General features: G+C 38.4%; 2 protein-coding genes across 2 annotated transcripts in view; one reads left to right on the plus strand and one right to left on the minus strand.

The window, feature by feature from the left end:
* Nucleotides 1–873: 873 nt before the first annotated feature.
* On the plus strand, nucleotides 874–3,142 carry LOC139713899 (pantetheinase-like). Its single transcript, XM_071625621.1, has 2 exons — nucleotides 874–1,078; nucleotides 1,577–3,142. The coding sequence occupies exons 1-2, from the start codon at nucleotides 881–883 to the stop codon at nucleotides 2,963–2,965; spliced, it is 1,587 nt and encodes a 528-aa protein (XP_071481722.1). The 5' UTR covers nucleotides 874–880; the 3' UTR covers nucleotides 2,966–3,142.
* Nucleotides 3,143–13,833: 10,691 nt separating this feature from the next.
* Nucleotides 13,834–17,425, minus strand: part of LOC139713902 (GPI inositol-deacylase-like) — a 45,108-nt gene continuing 41,516 nt past the window's right edge. The window contains exons 18-21 of the mRNA XM_071625624.1: nucleotides 17,139–17,340; nucleotides 16,367–16,602; nucleotides 15,151–15,258; nucleotides 13,834–14,201 (exon numbers count right to left, since the gene is read on the minus strand). Coding sequence (XP_071481725.1) covers nucleotides 14,057–14,201; nucleotides 15,151–15,258; nucleotides 16,367–16,602; nucleotides 17,139–17,340 — 691 coding nt within the window. The 3' untranslated portion in view covers nucleotides 13,834–14,056. The remainder of the gene's footprint in view (nucleotides 14,202–15,150; nucleotides 15,259–16,366; nucleotides 16,603–17,138; nucleotides 17,341–17,425) is intronic.

A 17,425-nucleotide genomic window follows, 5' to 3' on the forward strand; every position in this document is an offset into this window, starting at 1 on the left:
AAATTTTCGGCTCGCTCGCTGCGCTCGCTCGCCAAAATTTATCAAAATTCATTACATTTAAATCACCCTCAAAAGACCCCTTTTAAGGGCTTGAAAAGCATATCATGTGGACTTTGCTTAAAGTCCCTACCGGGATGGGGTTGGAGTTGAACACTAGTGTTTTTCAGAAATTAGGGGCGCAATTTTCGCGCTTGCCCCGGGCGCCGTTTTCCCTAGATACGCCACTGTGGGTCACGGATGTAGAGGTACATTTCATGAGGATGTAATGTTTAATGTTTGTATGCATCGGTATTCAGACAAACTCAAAAGCCCTCACACGTTTTCTCTTTTGAGAATTAACATTAAAAAAAAAATCTTTCCTTCAGTCTCAAGGGCAAATACCTTTGAAAAAAATCAGTTTGGATTCTGCATGTGTGAAAAATTGTGGAAAGTTTGAGGGGTATTACATTACACATTGTGTGCACCTTCTAAACAAAAAGTGTGCTTAGAAGTTTGTTTTTGTTTTTTTTTTGGTGGTGGTGGTGGTGGTATTTTGCAAGGATATTGATTCAAGGAAAATTCCTAATGTGAGTCACTTTAAATTGTCAGTGTTTGATAAAATCATTTGTTTGCATTTTTGCCGATATGAGCTCCCTCGAGGAGACTTGGTATGCATTTAATATTCTTGTTTACCGGTATATCTCTTTGTAACTCTATAATGTTTGTTTTATGTTATAAGTGCTGTCTGGGGCAAATTATTTGTATAGGGCCCCATTTCTCTCTCTTCTTTCGATCTTTAAAATAACAACAACAACAACAACATTTTTGCCGTGCTTCTTTTCTACCTGCAGGAAATTGTCTGGACATTCCTGAAAGAGAGAAAATGGCATCACACAAGTCAATGCAAATCGTCCTTCTAGCTGCAGCAGTTTTTCTCATCACACTGATGAGGCAGACCTCAGCAGACTACACTGCTGCCGTGGTGGAGCACAAGGCCATATCCTGGCTCCTGCCATTTGTTAACAGGGATCAAGCAACGGCCATAATCAACCTGAACCTTGACATTTATGATTACTATGCTTTGGCTGCTGCCTCAAAGGTACTGATGTAATCCCATAGAATCATGCAGATAATGAGTCAATCACAACAAATAATCAGATTATTAGTCAATGATTAATGATTTGATCTCTAGAAATGCTTCAAGAAACGAATTAATTATCAACCAACCATCTAGAAACAATGAAATATTCAACATTCATCACTTTGTGTCATGTCCATATGTTATTACAACATGTTGAGCAAATTGAATAAGCAAAAAAGAGACCAGATTTTCGAGTACTTATTTTCGAGTACAGTGGAATCAATACATTGTATACAAATGTACACAATTTACTTAAATTTTTAACCAATAAAAGAACAAGTTTAGGGTATGAATTGTTTTGAAACTAATTGTTAAAGGCAAATTTTCACACAAGGACAATGACTAATTATATTGTTGACTGAATGCAGCATTAGTCTTTCCATGTGTAGCTTGTTAAATGCAGCCAAGGAAAGAGGCATGGCACTAAAGTTTGTCATTGCTATTTTCATCCTTCAGGGAACGGACATCATTGTGTTTCCAGAGTACGGTATTACTGGTTTCGTCAATGAAGAGCGTGATCATATCATCCCATACCTCGAGGAAGTTCCTACTCCGTCCAAATCAAAGGCTTACATTCCCTGCCACGAGAAATTCATTGTCAACATTACAATCCAACACCGACTCAGCTGTCTGGCACTGAAGCACAACATCACAATTGTTGCAAACTTGATGACCATACAACCGTGCGCACCAAAAACTGATCCGGACTGCCCTCCTGATGGACGCTACCAGTATAACACGGATGTGGCATTTGCAGAGAACGGGCGACTTGTGGCGCGGTACCACAAGGAGAACCTGTACACCGGTGAAGCTAAAGTCTTCAATCCAGGGCGTGGACAGGGCGAGGTGGCAGCGTTTCAGACTAGCTTTGGCTACTTTGGACTCTTCACTTGTTTTGATATCCTCTTTGCGCAGCCTGCGGAGACCCTGGTCAACAAACTGGGTGTAGACACAATGGTGTTCCCAACAGCCTGGATGAATGAGCTGCCGCTGCTGAGCGCCGCCGAGTACCAGCAGGCTTGGAGTTTGAGCTATGGGGTGAACCTCCTAGCCGCCAACCAGCACTACCCCATAGCACAGATGACCGGTAGTGGCATCTTCTCTCCACATGGTGGTGCAGTGACCTACACCTATGACATGGAGTCCATACTGGGGAAGATGCTCATGGGAGAAGTGAAAACTGGTGCTCCATCAAAGATCCTTAATGAGATGAAATCTTCAAGTGGTATCCACCTGACTTACGACAAAGATTTGTCCAGCATCACAAGTGGCATCAAATCTAGTCTTCTTGAGGGCATCAATGGAGGCATAGGGAACTCTAGTAAAACCACCATCTTTGACCGTTCAGAGCCTGACCAAGGCATCCCAAAATATTTCATCGCCAAGCTGAACGATGACCCTTATAACTTGACCCTCCTGACTGGTAAGCAAGGGAGGGTGTCCATCAGCAACAACAATGTGTCTTGCACCCTTGACTTTAGCCGACAGTCCGACTCAGAGCTCTACGCCCTGGGCGTCTTCGATGGCCTGCACACCATGAACGGCGAGTACTACATCCAGTGCTGCTCGTTGGTGCGGTGCGGGTCTGACAGTGACCCATATCGCTGTGGCGCGGAGGTGAGTGATGCTGCGACAGTCTTCGGCCATTTCGATCTCAGGATCGAGGGGCAGTCGGCCAAGACCAGGCTCTTCCCGGAGGTGGTGGCCACTAAAGTTCAGCTTCCTCCAGTGAAGGAGGCATGGACGTTCTCCGAAGAGAGGGATCATGTTTGGAGCATGGGGGAGGGTGTGAAAGATCCCATCATTGCAGTGAATATATTTGGGAGGTGGTATGAAAGAGATTAAGGGGTATTGGTAAGAGGTTCAGTTCCTGTCCAGTGATCTTCAAGGGAATTTAGAAGAAAAAAAAAAGTTTTAATGAAGACCTAGTCATGTCATGTTTTTGTTTCAGGTAAAAGGTAATGATAATGTATGAGTTTTCATGAAATGATGACATACAAGGACCCATATTGTGTATTGCAGTAGAAATAACCTGAATGTACCGTGCACGATGTGCCTTTTGTAGTTTTATGTCAGCTGTCAAAGATAAGTCATACATAGTATTAACTTCTTACAACATCAAACGAGCATAACCAAATTCTTGGTTTTATTTTTGCAATGGCATAGTATAATAATTGTATGAGAAAATTGCTGTGTATTCATGGCCTGAAGATATTCTATTAGTGCAATGTGGATTTTTTTTAAATATATTGTGAAATAGCTCATAATTGACTAATTTTGTTTACATTGTCTTTCAATATGTTTGTAGCTCTGCATTTTATTAAACCTACAATGTCTGATGTTCTGCATTTAACCTGTTGAAGACGAGTCCCACAGTATACTGTATACGCCATATATTTTGCATGTCTAAATTTGTGTGAATCAGGAATTCCCGACAATTTCACGAGTGGTTAAATTCGCGATCGTGGAGCCCTGTACTGAACGGAGAAGTGTACAGGCATACGTCACATTCACATTGGGATCAGAGTCCATATTTTCGCGTGTCTTTAATTTCGCGAATAGAACCTGACTCGCAAAATTTGCGAAAATAAAACCTCACGAAATATTCGGCGTATACAGTACTTGGGCAGGTGTGTATGGGACATGCGTGTTTTAGCAAAATCTGCCCATCCTCAACTGGTTAAGAGTGAGCAATATCTTGGAGAAAGGCTATGAAGGAAATTAACCCCTCCAATCCCATAGAGTGGGAAGAATGGACTTTGAATGGCAATGATAAATGCATTGCTTTTGAAAATCCTGTATGATGCAGTTGATAGATATACATGTGAATATGCAATTTAAGGATATGTGGATATATGTATATGCAGTGATACTGAAATATATTAGAACACTCTTTTTCGCCTTTGACAATCAGTACTACATGGTTAGGACTAAGTTCATTCATAGAAAGTGGTATGCTTTAGGCACAGTTGAAATTTGTTTTAGAGACCATTGGCAAATTGTCTTTTGGCTGTTCAGAGAACCACATTTCTTCATACGTGTACATGTATAAACTAGTGATTTAAAAAGAAGAAGTAGAAGAAGAAGTTGTACTGGTGAACCCCCTTTATAACAAACACTCATACAGTGATATATATATATTTTTTTCATATTCCTGACATCAACTGTTTTTGTTTCTCATGTTCAATGGGTGGGTTGAAGAAAGCTGAGGGCTTGGGCACGGGGAAGCTGTGCTGATATTGCGCTATTGTTTCAGTAATTTGTCCTACGCGTTTTTGGTTGTGGACTGTATGTCCATCTGTGCAATGCACAATATTTTCTTAGCCGTTTCGTAAGCAAATGAATGCACTCAGTGCGTGATTTAAGTGAACAAGAAAGGTTTTAATGACAACATAGGATTACAGTGTAAATTCTACATGTCGTATCAAATTGATTTGTTTGCCACACAGTCTGAGACCATTTGAGGGGGAAATGGAACCAAACTTTACTTGGTACCAATGAGATTATGAATTACTCTGAGAAATCTTGATTAGATTGATATTTTTACTGTATATCTTGTCTCCATTACAGTTATCTTTATTCCTGATATCCTACATCAGAATGTGTACTGTCTACTACATGTATGTGCATAACCCCCATGTTACAATCTTCTTTACACTAAATGAAAGAAAGATCTTTGCCCCGTTTCATAAAAAAGTTACCGCTGCGGTAAGTCTAAAATTTCAAAGGTAAGTCACAAATCAGCGGTAAGTCACAAATCAGCGGTAACTTTCCGTTGCATAAAAAGTTACCGCTGATTTTTTGACCGTAAGACTATCAAAAACAGCGGTAACTTTACCATAGTTCTCAGGGGTGTGGTAAGTCAGCAAAAATTGCAGTATCCATGTCATTCCATCATGGCAGCCATATTGTATGCCTTGGAGCACCGCCGTGCTATGAGAAGAGAGTGGATTTTCCGAGATAGGAGGCATCCTCTGGACCTGTACACCGACGAGCAAATGCTCAAGGTGTACAGGTTCAGCAGGCATGGATGCCTGTCTATAATCGACCGTATAACGGAGAGACTAGAACATCGAACACGAAGGAACCAGGCAATTCCACCTAGCCTTCAAGTGTTCACAGCACTTCGCTTCTATGCAGGTGGCTCTGTCATTGATGCAACAAATTGCATCCATGGCATCCACAAATCTACAACAGAGGGGTGAAGGTTCAGGTGTGAGTTTCTTCAATTTGTTTCCCTCTACATTCCTTCTTTACACTAGTTTGTAAAAATTAAACTCAGAAAGTATGGTAGACTGCCATGTTTTTTCATTTAATGTTTGTCAGACGATGTTAAACTTGGTGGAACACCTCTGTATTTAGAAGTTCAGAAACCAAATATTGCGTGTTGATAACATTTCACAGATGAGTGGAGTGGGGGTGTCTACTAAAAGAAAAATAAAGAAAATAAAATTTAAAAAAAAGGTCTAAGCTCCCGTACGTGTACATGTTTCATGAAGCTTGTTTACCAGGCTGGAAGTAACAGAGCCTCTCTTACAAAAGCCAAGTCAACAAACTCCCAGCCTTACTTTGATCAGAGTAACATGTGATATTGATCTGTTGACCTCTCCTCACAGGGTATTTGTTTTCATGTACATACCCAGGATTGTTGTCATGTACTTTTCATCCCATAATTGTTTTTTGACAATACCGACATGGCAAAAAAAAAGTACACATGGCTATGTGATAGTCACAGATGTTAGCAAACTACTTGGTATGCACACCTGTTTCTTGTTGATGCCTAGCCTTCTCTCCCTTGCTTTGCTTGTATATGTGTGTGTGTGTGTGTGTGTGTGTGTGTGTGTGTGTGTGTGTGCAGATCAATGATATGTATGTACCCACACTGTATACGAAAGTACCATTGTGGTCTGTAGATTTACTCACATCAAGGGAGTATGATAAATACCTCCTATGTTCCCACTGAGAGTTCATTGCATACGTCCTGAGGATTTGCTTTCTTATAGTGATGACATTATGAAGCAGTCCAAACCACCTCATAATACATGCGGTCAACTCTTCCTTTTTCAATGCTACATTCACTCACACACACACACACACACACACACACACACACACACACACACACACACACACACACACACACACACACACACACACACACACACACAAACACACACACACACAAACACACACACACACAAATATTATTCACACTAAAAATTGTGAAGTTCAGCAAACCAAGGAGGTTCAAGAGAATGGAGTCACAACTGTCATATTTCCTTTACTAGATGTTCGAAGCCGCCGCTGAAAACTATTTGAAGCATGTGCCAAACAGGATCTGCCGCGCCGATACGAAGACAATTGACTCGTGTCTCATTGCATAATTACCAGCCACTTTCAAAGAAAGATATGTCTTTTTGATGGTAATTACTTTTCGCTATCCCTTCTTATAAAAGGTAGGTGGTACAGACACGAGGATGCGCGAACAGAAATTGAGGAAAAAATGCTGAAATGGAGATGAAAATTACTCGACTGGGCATACCAGGGCACTAATCTGATATATCTATCAATAAAGAATTATACTTGTAGATTCTTACATATTAGTTTCATTTGGGGAAATTAAGTGGAAAAATGATAAAATCAGCTTTCCAGGATGGTACAGTTTTAAACATTTTCACATAATACAGCTCTGATTTACACTTTTGCGCAAATTTCTGAACGGAATTGACTTTTGTTTTACGTGTTTTATTATTAAGTGAAGTTTCATTTCATTTGATAAATAAATAAGCAAAATATGGCCAACAATTTGATAACGTTCAAAATGAATCTTCAGATTGCTCAGCAAAACGGCGGCTTGGAACATCGATCATCAAAGGCACAAGTGCACCTGTGGAATTCTTTTGTACATCAATAGAAATCTGACAACTGTTTGAATAATTACAGCCAGTTGGAACTCCAATGTATAAAACCTCCTTGAGCAAACTGAAGTATTCTCACATTCAAGACAACTAGAACACAAATTTGACTGTAATTGATCTTTAAAAAAAATCACATTTATTGCAGCAAGAAACAAAGGGTATGTCAATTCCTTTAAGAAAGTCGTAGTGTCTTGCTGACAAAAATGCATCCTTGTCGCACACAGGGTTTCTTTGACTTTAAGAACCTCTCCACCATTGCAATCAAGCCTTGTTCACTTATTTCTCCCACTAGACATGTAAGAACTGTTTGAGTGGTTATATACAGCAGCTTGAATTATAAGCCATATTGTCTCTTCACACAGTCCTTTTTTACTGATGCATCATTACATGTGGTGGTCTATTCTTAAGAAAGCCTTACATCACTATTAATAGGTTGTATACATACCATTACTCCATACAGACCCAGCCATTAAATATTGATATACATTATTTCCTGTTAGACTGTATCTTTGATTACTCACAGATTCTTCTTTTCAAGTACAGCAAAAAATTTGAGTTTTTGGTATTAATTCAAAGGTTGACCCTTTGCTCATTACCTCAACATACGCAAAATCATTGCATCAATATGAATATCCTCAGTTATGGGGAACCCAAGCAGGCTTCACACACTCATTTCCTTACCAATCTGCCATCTAGCCATTCTGGCTACCTCTGGATAATGGATTGGATCTACATTATGTCATAATGATAACACTCCAGAATTAGAGCAGTGCTTTTCTCCATTCTACTATAAATATGCTTGTCACTGGTCATCAGAAGCATTTTGTATAACATCTCTTTCCATGTTTGTTTGCTTCTTGTTGTTGTTTTTTTTTGTTGTTGTTTTTTTAATCATCACCACCATCACCATAGTCCAATATAGGCCTACCAGTCAATCAGGAGAGAATAAGTTATCCCTGCACTTTACACAATGTATCAAAAATTATACAAATTTGAGGCGAGGTATGTACAAATATTAATGTATTTTTACAAGGAAGTCCATAACTGAATTGACATTAATATGATATTGCAGGTATAATTAATATCAAGAGCATACAAAATATTTCAAACAGATCACTTCCACAAGCTCATTACTAACGAATTTCATCTACTCTCAGTCCGTCATAGGCTGGGGAAATTTCTCTGCAGAAATGATCCTCTTGTTATCATCAAATTGGCAGCTCTGAATTTTACTGTATAGCTTTACTGAAAAACTTCATATGAAACTGAATATAAAAATCATCAGATCTCCATGGAATCAGAAAGAAATTTACCAAGACATGCCAGCCTTAGAAAGAAAGAGAAAATTGATCTTCTCAAATGCATTGCCAATTTGAGAATTATGAAAAAAAAAATAAATCTAGGAATAAATAGGCTTTTGAAACTTCTGTAACAAAAACAATTACTGGAATATATGAATAACAAAGGACTCCAATGAAGGATCACTGTTTTACTCTACTTTTTTAAAAATGCTTACGATGAAGAGAAAATACCTCTAATAAAAACAAAACAAGACATGAAACCACAAAACATCGTCTTGGGGAAATTTATGGGTTAATGAGTAATGCATCCCTTCCGAGGCACTTCCAAAATCATCATTTTACTCATCCTCACACAAAAATGATATAGTTAAGATGTGACACACAATGATGAAAGCATGTCTACTGCTGTGAAGTAAAGGATTATCTACATTGATTAACATGAAAACCTAAATTCAAAGCCATGTTGAGTATTTCAATACACAGAGACTCCAACCCCAAGCACCTTCTGATCTGGAGATTCTCCCGCCTGAAACCCCTAGCAAACGGGAGACTCAAAGTTGATGTGTGCGAAGCGCGAAATTCCCAGGGTTCTAGATGCTCTCTGGTGCTATCTCAGGCTTATTTTTTCAACATACGATAGAAATATGTAAGAAATCCTTTCCAACGGGAGACAAAGAGCCAGGGCGGGAGAAATTAAATCTCAAACGGGAGAACGGGAGATTTTGCAAAAATGGGTTTTCGGCGGGAGATCTCCCGTCGAAAACGGGAGAGTTGGAGTCTCTGAATACATGTTATGCAAATATTGACATAGGGCAAAGCATATAGCATGAAAGGGCTAAGTTTTTGCATAATCATTCGACTTTAACTCAATTTTGCACCTAAACTTTATAGTTATACAGTGAAGTTGCAAACACGAATATACAATTATCTCTACCTACTGATTCGTAATGATGGCAATAATAATTTCCATTCACAATGACTTTCATACTTTCTGTTTAAACAACATCCATCATACTGTTTCTAGGCGCTGGAAAGAAAATCAAGTACTTCTCGCTTTCCGCTAATTTATCACGTTCTTCCGTAATTGGGTCAGCACATTGCAAGCAGAATTCATGAAAAAAAAAAAAAAACATTCATACGAGATAGAAATAAGCCACATCATATCAGCAGCAGATATTTTAAGAATATGCATATCAGTTTATTGCACCAATCAAAGTGGCATTGTCAATCATAATCAAAATAGCAACAATACACACACTATTTCTAGTTTCTGTCCAAATATGGCATTCTTTGACTCCAGAGCAGTACTGTATATCTGCCAAACTACTTACAAGAAATTGGAATGCATTTAATATAATCATTAAAAAAAATTGGGAAAACTCCACTGAAAATGGAACACTTTCCTTTTGATGCAAACTATAACACTGGACATAATGATGACATAGGAGTGAGTTTGGTGAATCTATAATTACTTATTAATTGAATGACGAAAAGCTTGACATCTGTCCTTTACACTGAAGAGAATAGTCCGTCGGCTGGGAATGAGAAGGGTGTTAATATGTCTGGAACACTGGGTTACTGTATACGCTGTTATTTTCGCGAATGACGAGATCATAGACATTTTCGCGAGATGTTGTTTTCGCGAATCGACGCCGACGCTTACAATAATGCTCTATCAACACAGCGCATGAAGACAATTTCGCGTGTTGTTAAATTCGCGATCCAACTGTGCTTCACAAAATTTGTGAAAATTAAACCCTCGCGAAAATAACAGCTTGTAAAGTAAGTGGCAAATTAACGCCCTTCTCATTCTCACCTGACGAGTTGTGAATACACCATTGACAGCAACGTGGCAGAAAACATTGTCTAATATTACATAAACCTTGAAATTCAATCAATCAAATAACTCAGATTATGTACACATACTATGTCTTGCAGACAGCACTGCTTGATGGTTACTTTATATTTCTTTGTCTATGATGACAGAATCAACATTAACTTCATTGATATTATGATATATGCACTGTAACCGTAGCAGCCCTGTTCAAACGGAAATGCCTCCACCCTTGAGCTTGAAATGGTAATCTCTGAACACATACATTGTATATTGAATTCATGTACCGGTATACCTTTAGAGCCTGGCTCTTCATACTGTCTGCTATGTCAAGTTCATATCACAAATTAAAGATCAATTCACTCTCTAAGATACCTGAGAAAAATTTTCAAAACTTAATATGGTAAAAACAAAATTATGTCTTCATCTAACAGTAACAAACACATAATGCCATACATGCTACTGTCAAAATACTTTGGTACACAGTACATGGCTGACTGCATTGTTTTCTAGAATGCAGAAATTCATCTCCTACTGCAACTCGGTCATATCTTTAATCATTTATGAGTCAAATCCTCTCAAACAGGAGAGTAAGTCTTGACTAGGACAAAATTAAACTTGCACTATGTGGTAATAGCACACTCACGTTTCATACTTTGGTCTGAGAATAAAACACTATACATCATTGTAACTTATACTTTACTTCAGAAGTACAACATATTTGTTTTATTTTTGTTTGTTTATTTGTTTGTTTTTTTGCTTGTGCACACTTAACTGCTACAGTACTATCTGTGCCACAACAAAAAAAGTGAAGAGTATAGTAATATTGGCCACACTTTCTGTCCAACTCCATCGGCATCACATCACATTTCTTTAGCATTCATTCTCAGATTCCAACTTTCATAGATCGACCACTATATGTTTTATATATTTGCAATATTCTATGTATGTCTCCTAGCTGGATATCATGTATTTCATTTAATTTTGCTATATTTGATGTATTTTTTTTTCATCGAGAAATGTTATGAAAATAAATTGAAATTGAAATTGAAAGCTTATAACAGGGTTATAATTCAGTGCACTCTTAACATCGTCACCACCCCCAGCATAATTCAATTCTTGGCGGCAAACCTTTCAAAAAATGCATAGTTGGATTTTTTTTTCTTTTTGTTTCAGATTTTCATACCAAAAAATGATGATGTCCACAAATGAGTCAGTTAGAAACTGTGAAATAATAATAGTAATAATAAATCAACCAACCATCAATGCTGATAGGAAATGTATGACACATATTGAATATCATTTTCAAAATATACATTCTTACAATTTCACACACCTACGCACACACACACAAACATTGGATATTTGTAGCATTATTCTAAATAGCTAGACTTGATACACAATGTTCCACGATGTATAATAAGTATTCCACCTCCCATGGTTTGAATCTAATCTACACTAAGAAATTACGAAAAATTGATATACATCATTTAATATATATTGCTCTCATGCTAACTGTCAAGAAAAAGGCAGAATCAATTTCTTAATTTAAAAAAAAAGGACAATTTAAATACTAATGCTACATTTCTGAATACTGGTAGTCACTGGAAAAAATGCAAGAATGCGCTCTATGATGCACGATATGGTGGAAATTTTGAATCAAGGCAATTCGATTTTGAAGGGTAACAGACTAAATATATGTATCACTAACATTCACAACAATGATTCCCTTTGAAAATAAGTGTACGCTTTTGAAACAAGGTTACAAATTCAAAATTACTTGCAAATTAGTGATAATCAAAAAAGCTTCAAACAATAAGAAGCTAGTCGCCTTCTAAATTTTCACCAAATTTCTTTCTGTGGGTGATATTTGGAGATAAATATATAAAGAAGGTGCCAAACTCTCGACAAAAAGAATCTGTCAAATTGAGACCCCCCGCATGACGTTTGGCATATAAAGGGGGGGGGGGGGGGGGGGGGCTTATACCCTTATAATGACAGTTACATGAAATCATCCATCATATGGATGATGGATGGAAATTGAATATCTTTTACATTTCTCACAGACAAATAGTATAAACTGAGTGTACAGTGGCATATTTGACACAAGTTATTCTTAACGATTCATGTCATATCAAGATACCTGAAGACTTGGAGGAAATTCTGGCTTTCAACCACTAGTACCTGCACTACACCACTACAATATATCCACATATAAACAGCAACTTCAAACTACTGCAGCAGTAGCACTTAAAACCTACAAACTAGTTGGCTGTTGCAACAAACAGCTTAAGTTATGGTCAATTTCCAACCATGCTACAAACACATTTATATGAAGGCAAACGTTTGCACAGTTGGCCAAGTCAGCTTGATGAACAATGACAAACATGTAAACTGGTACATGTCAGAACTGTTCATACATTATGATACCCTTGGGACATTGAACCTTGCTGATCATTGAACAGTAGAGGGCAGCAAACCAAATACACAACCACACACAAATGGAAGCCATTAGGTTGGAAACTGAGAGCAATTATATGTCATTGACTACATCACCAAATAATGTTGAACAAAACTAAAATGACAGTTTGTTATGCAAAAATGGCAGCTATTACAACCAGTATTAGCTGGGAAATCTAATCAAGAAGTGTTTTGCCTTGGCTACATCATTCCATATTCACCAAATATCTGGCATAACTCAACTCATGCACTGGTTCTGAAAGCAAAGGTTTGGGCAAATATGTGTATATATCACTTAATTCACACTTGTAAGCAGTAGAAGTGCTGGTACTACTAAAAAGCAATGATAGTGATGAAGAACTGATCACTTTAATAAGAAAAAGAAAATCTGTCACCACAGACAGTCAGTAAAGAAAGTCATAGGGCAGAAATTTGACAATCTATTATAAAGCTGGAAATTTAAGAGGAAAATGATAGGCGGTGGATAAAGAACCCTACTGATGTGATTCTGGAAAATAAGAACTATATGCCAACTCAAGCACATATAAATAATCAGAGTGGGACATTGAAGTATTTTGTAAGAATTAGATTTGATATGTTGTATACAGCATACACTGGAAGCTATATCTTGTGGGATATGCCAGACGTACAAGAATTATACACTGGATTAGCCATGGCAGTGAGGACTATCATACAAATATTGCCCTTTTTGAGGTTTTATTTGACACTTGCTGTCCTTTGGGAGTTATATTTCCCCAAGAGAATACAATTTCCCCAAAGTGCTCAGCACTGAGGGAAAATATTGTCTTGAGGGAAATATATCTCCCATAGGACTATCAAGCGTTATATTACAATGCTAGACAAGGCAATATTTATCATATTATATGGTCTATATAAATATGCATCATTTTGTTTTAGACCTGCCAAATAGCAGCCAGTCAAATTCTGGAATTACATTACCTGATGTGACATCACTGCAGGCAATATAATGATTTCAATCCTCGCTGCATTAGTTACGTGATTGCATCATGACCAATCACAAACCAGCACTTATAGTTGTATGTAGACCATTTATTTTAGGATAATGTAACATTTTTTTTTTTTAGTTTGTAGGCTACCATAGTGAGTTCAGCACAGTTGGTTCAATTGCTAAGAGAACTACAATGTACACTTGATTGAGTATATAAGGGATGACTGCTTTATATTTGCCTTCTTTGATCTAGATAGTATTCTTTGCCTTGTATGAAATGACACATAGTGAAAGCATATGGAGCATACAAGGAAAATTGGCTGTCTGGTCACGAGATGATTAATCAAGTCTGCCTCCACGGTTGGACAGAAGTTGAGCTGGCACAAGATCCCTTTTTTATGCATAATATGGGTGGGGCACCAATTATTTGCAGGTAGTACGTAGAAGGCATCATCAAGACGAGAAGACCTGATTCACGGCTACCAGGAGGACGGTGGCAGCGATGTAGTAGGAGAGGCGGTACATCGTGTCCATGCCGAAGAGCAAGGCAGCCACGCAGAAGACGTGGACGGTCAGGGCTATCGCTTTGGTCAGCGGCCTGAAAGGAATGAAGGACCGGTCATGAGGGTGTCAGTGGTGAGATGTGAGATGTGATCTTTGATATTTTATATCTATTTATTTCTGCAATTTCATGACAAATACGTAATATACAAATACATTTTTCTTTCACATTTGAAGCTATGTACAGTGGCTATTGGCTGGAATGTAAAGGGAGATCTCCGCAGAAATGGAACGGGTAGACACGCCCACTCATAATTGGTCCCAAGTCAATGATGTATATGTATGGTAGGATATGGGTATTCATACTTCATATTGATCCCAAATTTCCTGTGAGGTTTTGGTGAAAAAATAAACTGTATACGCCGAATATTTCCGCGAAATTCACGATTCGGATGCTATTTGCGAAATTAAAAACACGCAAAAATATTGACTCTGTATGCGTCTACATTTCTCCGTTCAGCGCAGGACTCCACGATCGCGAATTTAACCACTCGCGAAATCGTCAGGAATTCCCGATTCGCGAAAATTTAGACTCGCGATATATATGGCGTATACAGTACTCTGAATCTATGTCAAAACAGTACTGTAACTTGCTCTCAAAGGTTTGCTGAGATTGATTATTCTCAAAAGTTTGCCTTTATAACTTTATGTATGCAGAAACAAGCCATTTGTGGTTGCATTCATTTTTTGTTCCCTGGGAAAATATGATTTGACCTGAGATAAAGTTTATATTCAAGTGTGAAAGTTACTAGTAATTGTATCAGTACTTAATAATATGCTTTCAGATTCTCTAAATATTGTGAAGATTTAGCATGTGACTTTTGTGATTATTGCATGAAGTTACATTAATTGATCCTATGAACTTAGGTATCATGCCCAAACTCTTACTGGCTCTTTTTCAAATGATGCAATTTACATCACAGACCAATGTACAAAGGGAAACAAAATGGCTACCCATCTGTTGGCCTGCAAATACTAGTACTCACCCTTTCTTGGGAACCGTGTAAGCTGGGTCTAGGAGCACAGAGAGAGCAGCTAGCACAACCAGGGTGGGGTACAGTGCTGGATCTCTATCAAGGTTGTAAACTTCACGTCTGCAATGATGAAATGGACGTTAAATTTACCCAGAAGGCTTTATCACTACATCAAAATCAACATATCAATTTCTGGTACTTGTTTGGTAGTCGTTTACATTTACACTGTATACAAAAGTATGCACTCTCATAGTTTCTGCTACACAATAAATAATTCCTTCTTAGTTTCTATGTAGTCTCCATAAAGCCATTCAACACTTTACAAACTTTTTTCTTTTCATCCTGATAAGCTGAGCATGAATCACAAGAAAGCAAATTTTTCCATTGAATAATATTCCATGAGTATTTTTGGTGTTTATTTGTACCTACCCACTCTGCACAAAATCAAAGGGGAGAGATTGATAGGGCAATAACTGGAATGTGTATCATATCTTTATCCAAATGGGCTGCATCACTGAAGAGATACTTTTTTTCAGGTGATGAAGAAGCTGTTCTTCTGAGAATCAGACAAATGGTGAAACATGTCAATGAATGACTAGACGTAGGTAATTTGAAAAGTTATTCAACTGAATGCACAAAGAGAATGCAATCTTTTTCGTTTCTACCTACAACGTCAACCTTCTTTATGTTTGTCATATCCTCCAGCACAGATATGTCTCTTTGGAAGAAGACACTACAAAGAATCTCTATTTTCTTCTTTTGTATGACACACAAAGCATTATCATCACACGCCACACAATATCACATGAAACGCAAAGACTGAAAGCATCATCACTTTTCAGTGGGATTGCCACATGCCTAGCAGAATAGCGCACACTCGGTAATGCCGTGGAAAAGAAAAGCATTGTTTCCTTGCGTCATCATTGAAAATAGCCATGTGGCGACATTTACCGTCACCAGGAACGAAATGACAAAAAATTGACAATATAATTGCAAGAGAGCCTTCATACATTAGACAAGCATGTCCTTGGCCAAATTTAGAGCTTTATGCCTTCCTATCAGTACTATGATGGTATGTCCAAGTTTGTTGACATACTTGTTGACTTTGACACACAATTTCATTACTGCTGTTTCTTTTTAACCTGACCTTTTTAGTTACAGCTGTAAGGAAAAGCCGGCACACCAATGATGTTCTGTTTATGCTGTACTTTCAGGTACCCAGTCTTACCTCATATTTTTCACCCACACAGCTAACGACGGTACATTGAGCAGGGTGAGCAGGAGCAGTAAGATCATCACAGAGAAGTGAAAAGAGAGACTGGTGTTTGCCACATCTAGTGGAGTAGGGGGAGCTGCTTCCTTGTCAGATGGAGTGGATCCATTCTCCTGAGATTTGGCATCAGTCTCTGCGGTCTGCTCCTTCTCCTGCTGTGAATCTTTGTCCTGTTCTGAAGTACTCTGTGACTGAAGAGACAGTAGAAAAGAAACAACAAATGACCTCCAATCCCACAACAATTATCCTAAATACAACTGTTCCCTGGAAAATTTTCCCCCATAACAAGACTTGCTCAAAACAAAGTGTCCCTTATCAAGAGATATGATAAACTTTCATATGTGTAAGTCACACTTGCATTATGTAGCATCCCCAACATTTGACCCTTAAAGCCTGAGGTTAGATAGTTGGAGTCTGCTATAAAAAGGGCGAGTTATCCTGGAGTCCAATTTGCACAATAGATATCACACTGACAGTCTGGAATAGTCTTGTGAATACTTTATACAGTGCACTCCCGTTATAATGGACACGGTTATAACAACATTGCGATTACAACGAAATAAAAATCGAGGTCGCAAAATTATTTGCTCTATGTTTTTTCATTGTTTATTTGTTCGGTCGGTCATTACCAAATTTTGATATAACGAAAGAAAACTGTCGGTCCCTAGGACTTTGTTATAATGGGAGTCACTGTATAAAGTGACATCTAATCTCCATGGCAACATACCAGGTTGAGGCAGGTCTTGAGGAGGTGGGCTCTGGCCTGGAGTGCAATGACCTTCAGGAGGTAGAGCACGGTGAGGATGATAAGCACAAGGGTACTGGAGGCACCAAGGCACACCCCACTCAGTCCTCCCAGGATGGCGTAGAGCAGCAGGGAGTAACCAAGGCTTCCGGCAGACTGGTCGCTATCCAAAGCGATGCTGGTGCTGGTGGGCAGGAGATGGGTTTAAGGAACAGTTAAAGTGAAATCACATATGGGGCACAGGATGCTACATGCAGGCTATAATGTAC

The sequence above is a fragment of the Diadema antillarum genome, unplaced genomic scaffold, assembly GCF_040938485.1.
Source record: "Diadema antillarum isolate AM-2024a unplaced genomic scaffold, OU_Dant_1.0 seq00002093_RagTag, whole genome shotgun sequence".
Taxonomy (NCBI): Eukaryota; Metazoa; Echinodermata; class Echinoidea; order Diadematoida; family Diadematidae; genus Diadema; species Diadema antillarum.

What these genes read in the sequence shown, in the direction of transcription:
- LOC139713899 (XM_071625621.1), top strand. Translation starts at nt 881, where the DNA reads ATGCAAATCGTCCTTCTAGCTGCAGCAGTTTTTCTCATCACACTGATG. An exon ending in CTTTGGCTGCTGCCTCAAAG is followed by an intron (nt 1,079 to 1,576) that starts GTACTGATGTAA and finishes TTCATCCTTCAG; the next exon opens with GGAACGGACATCATTGTGTT.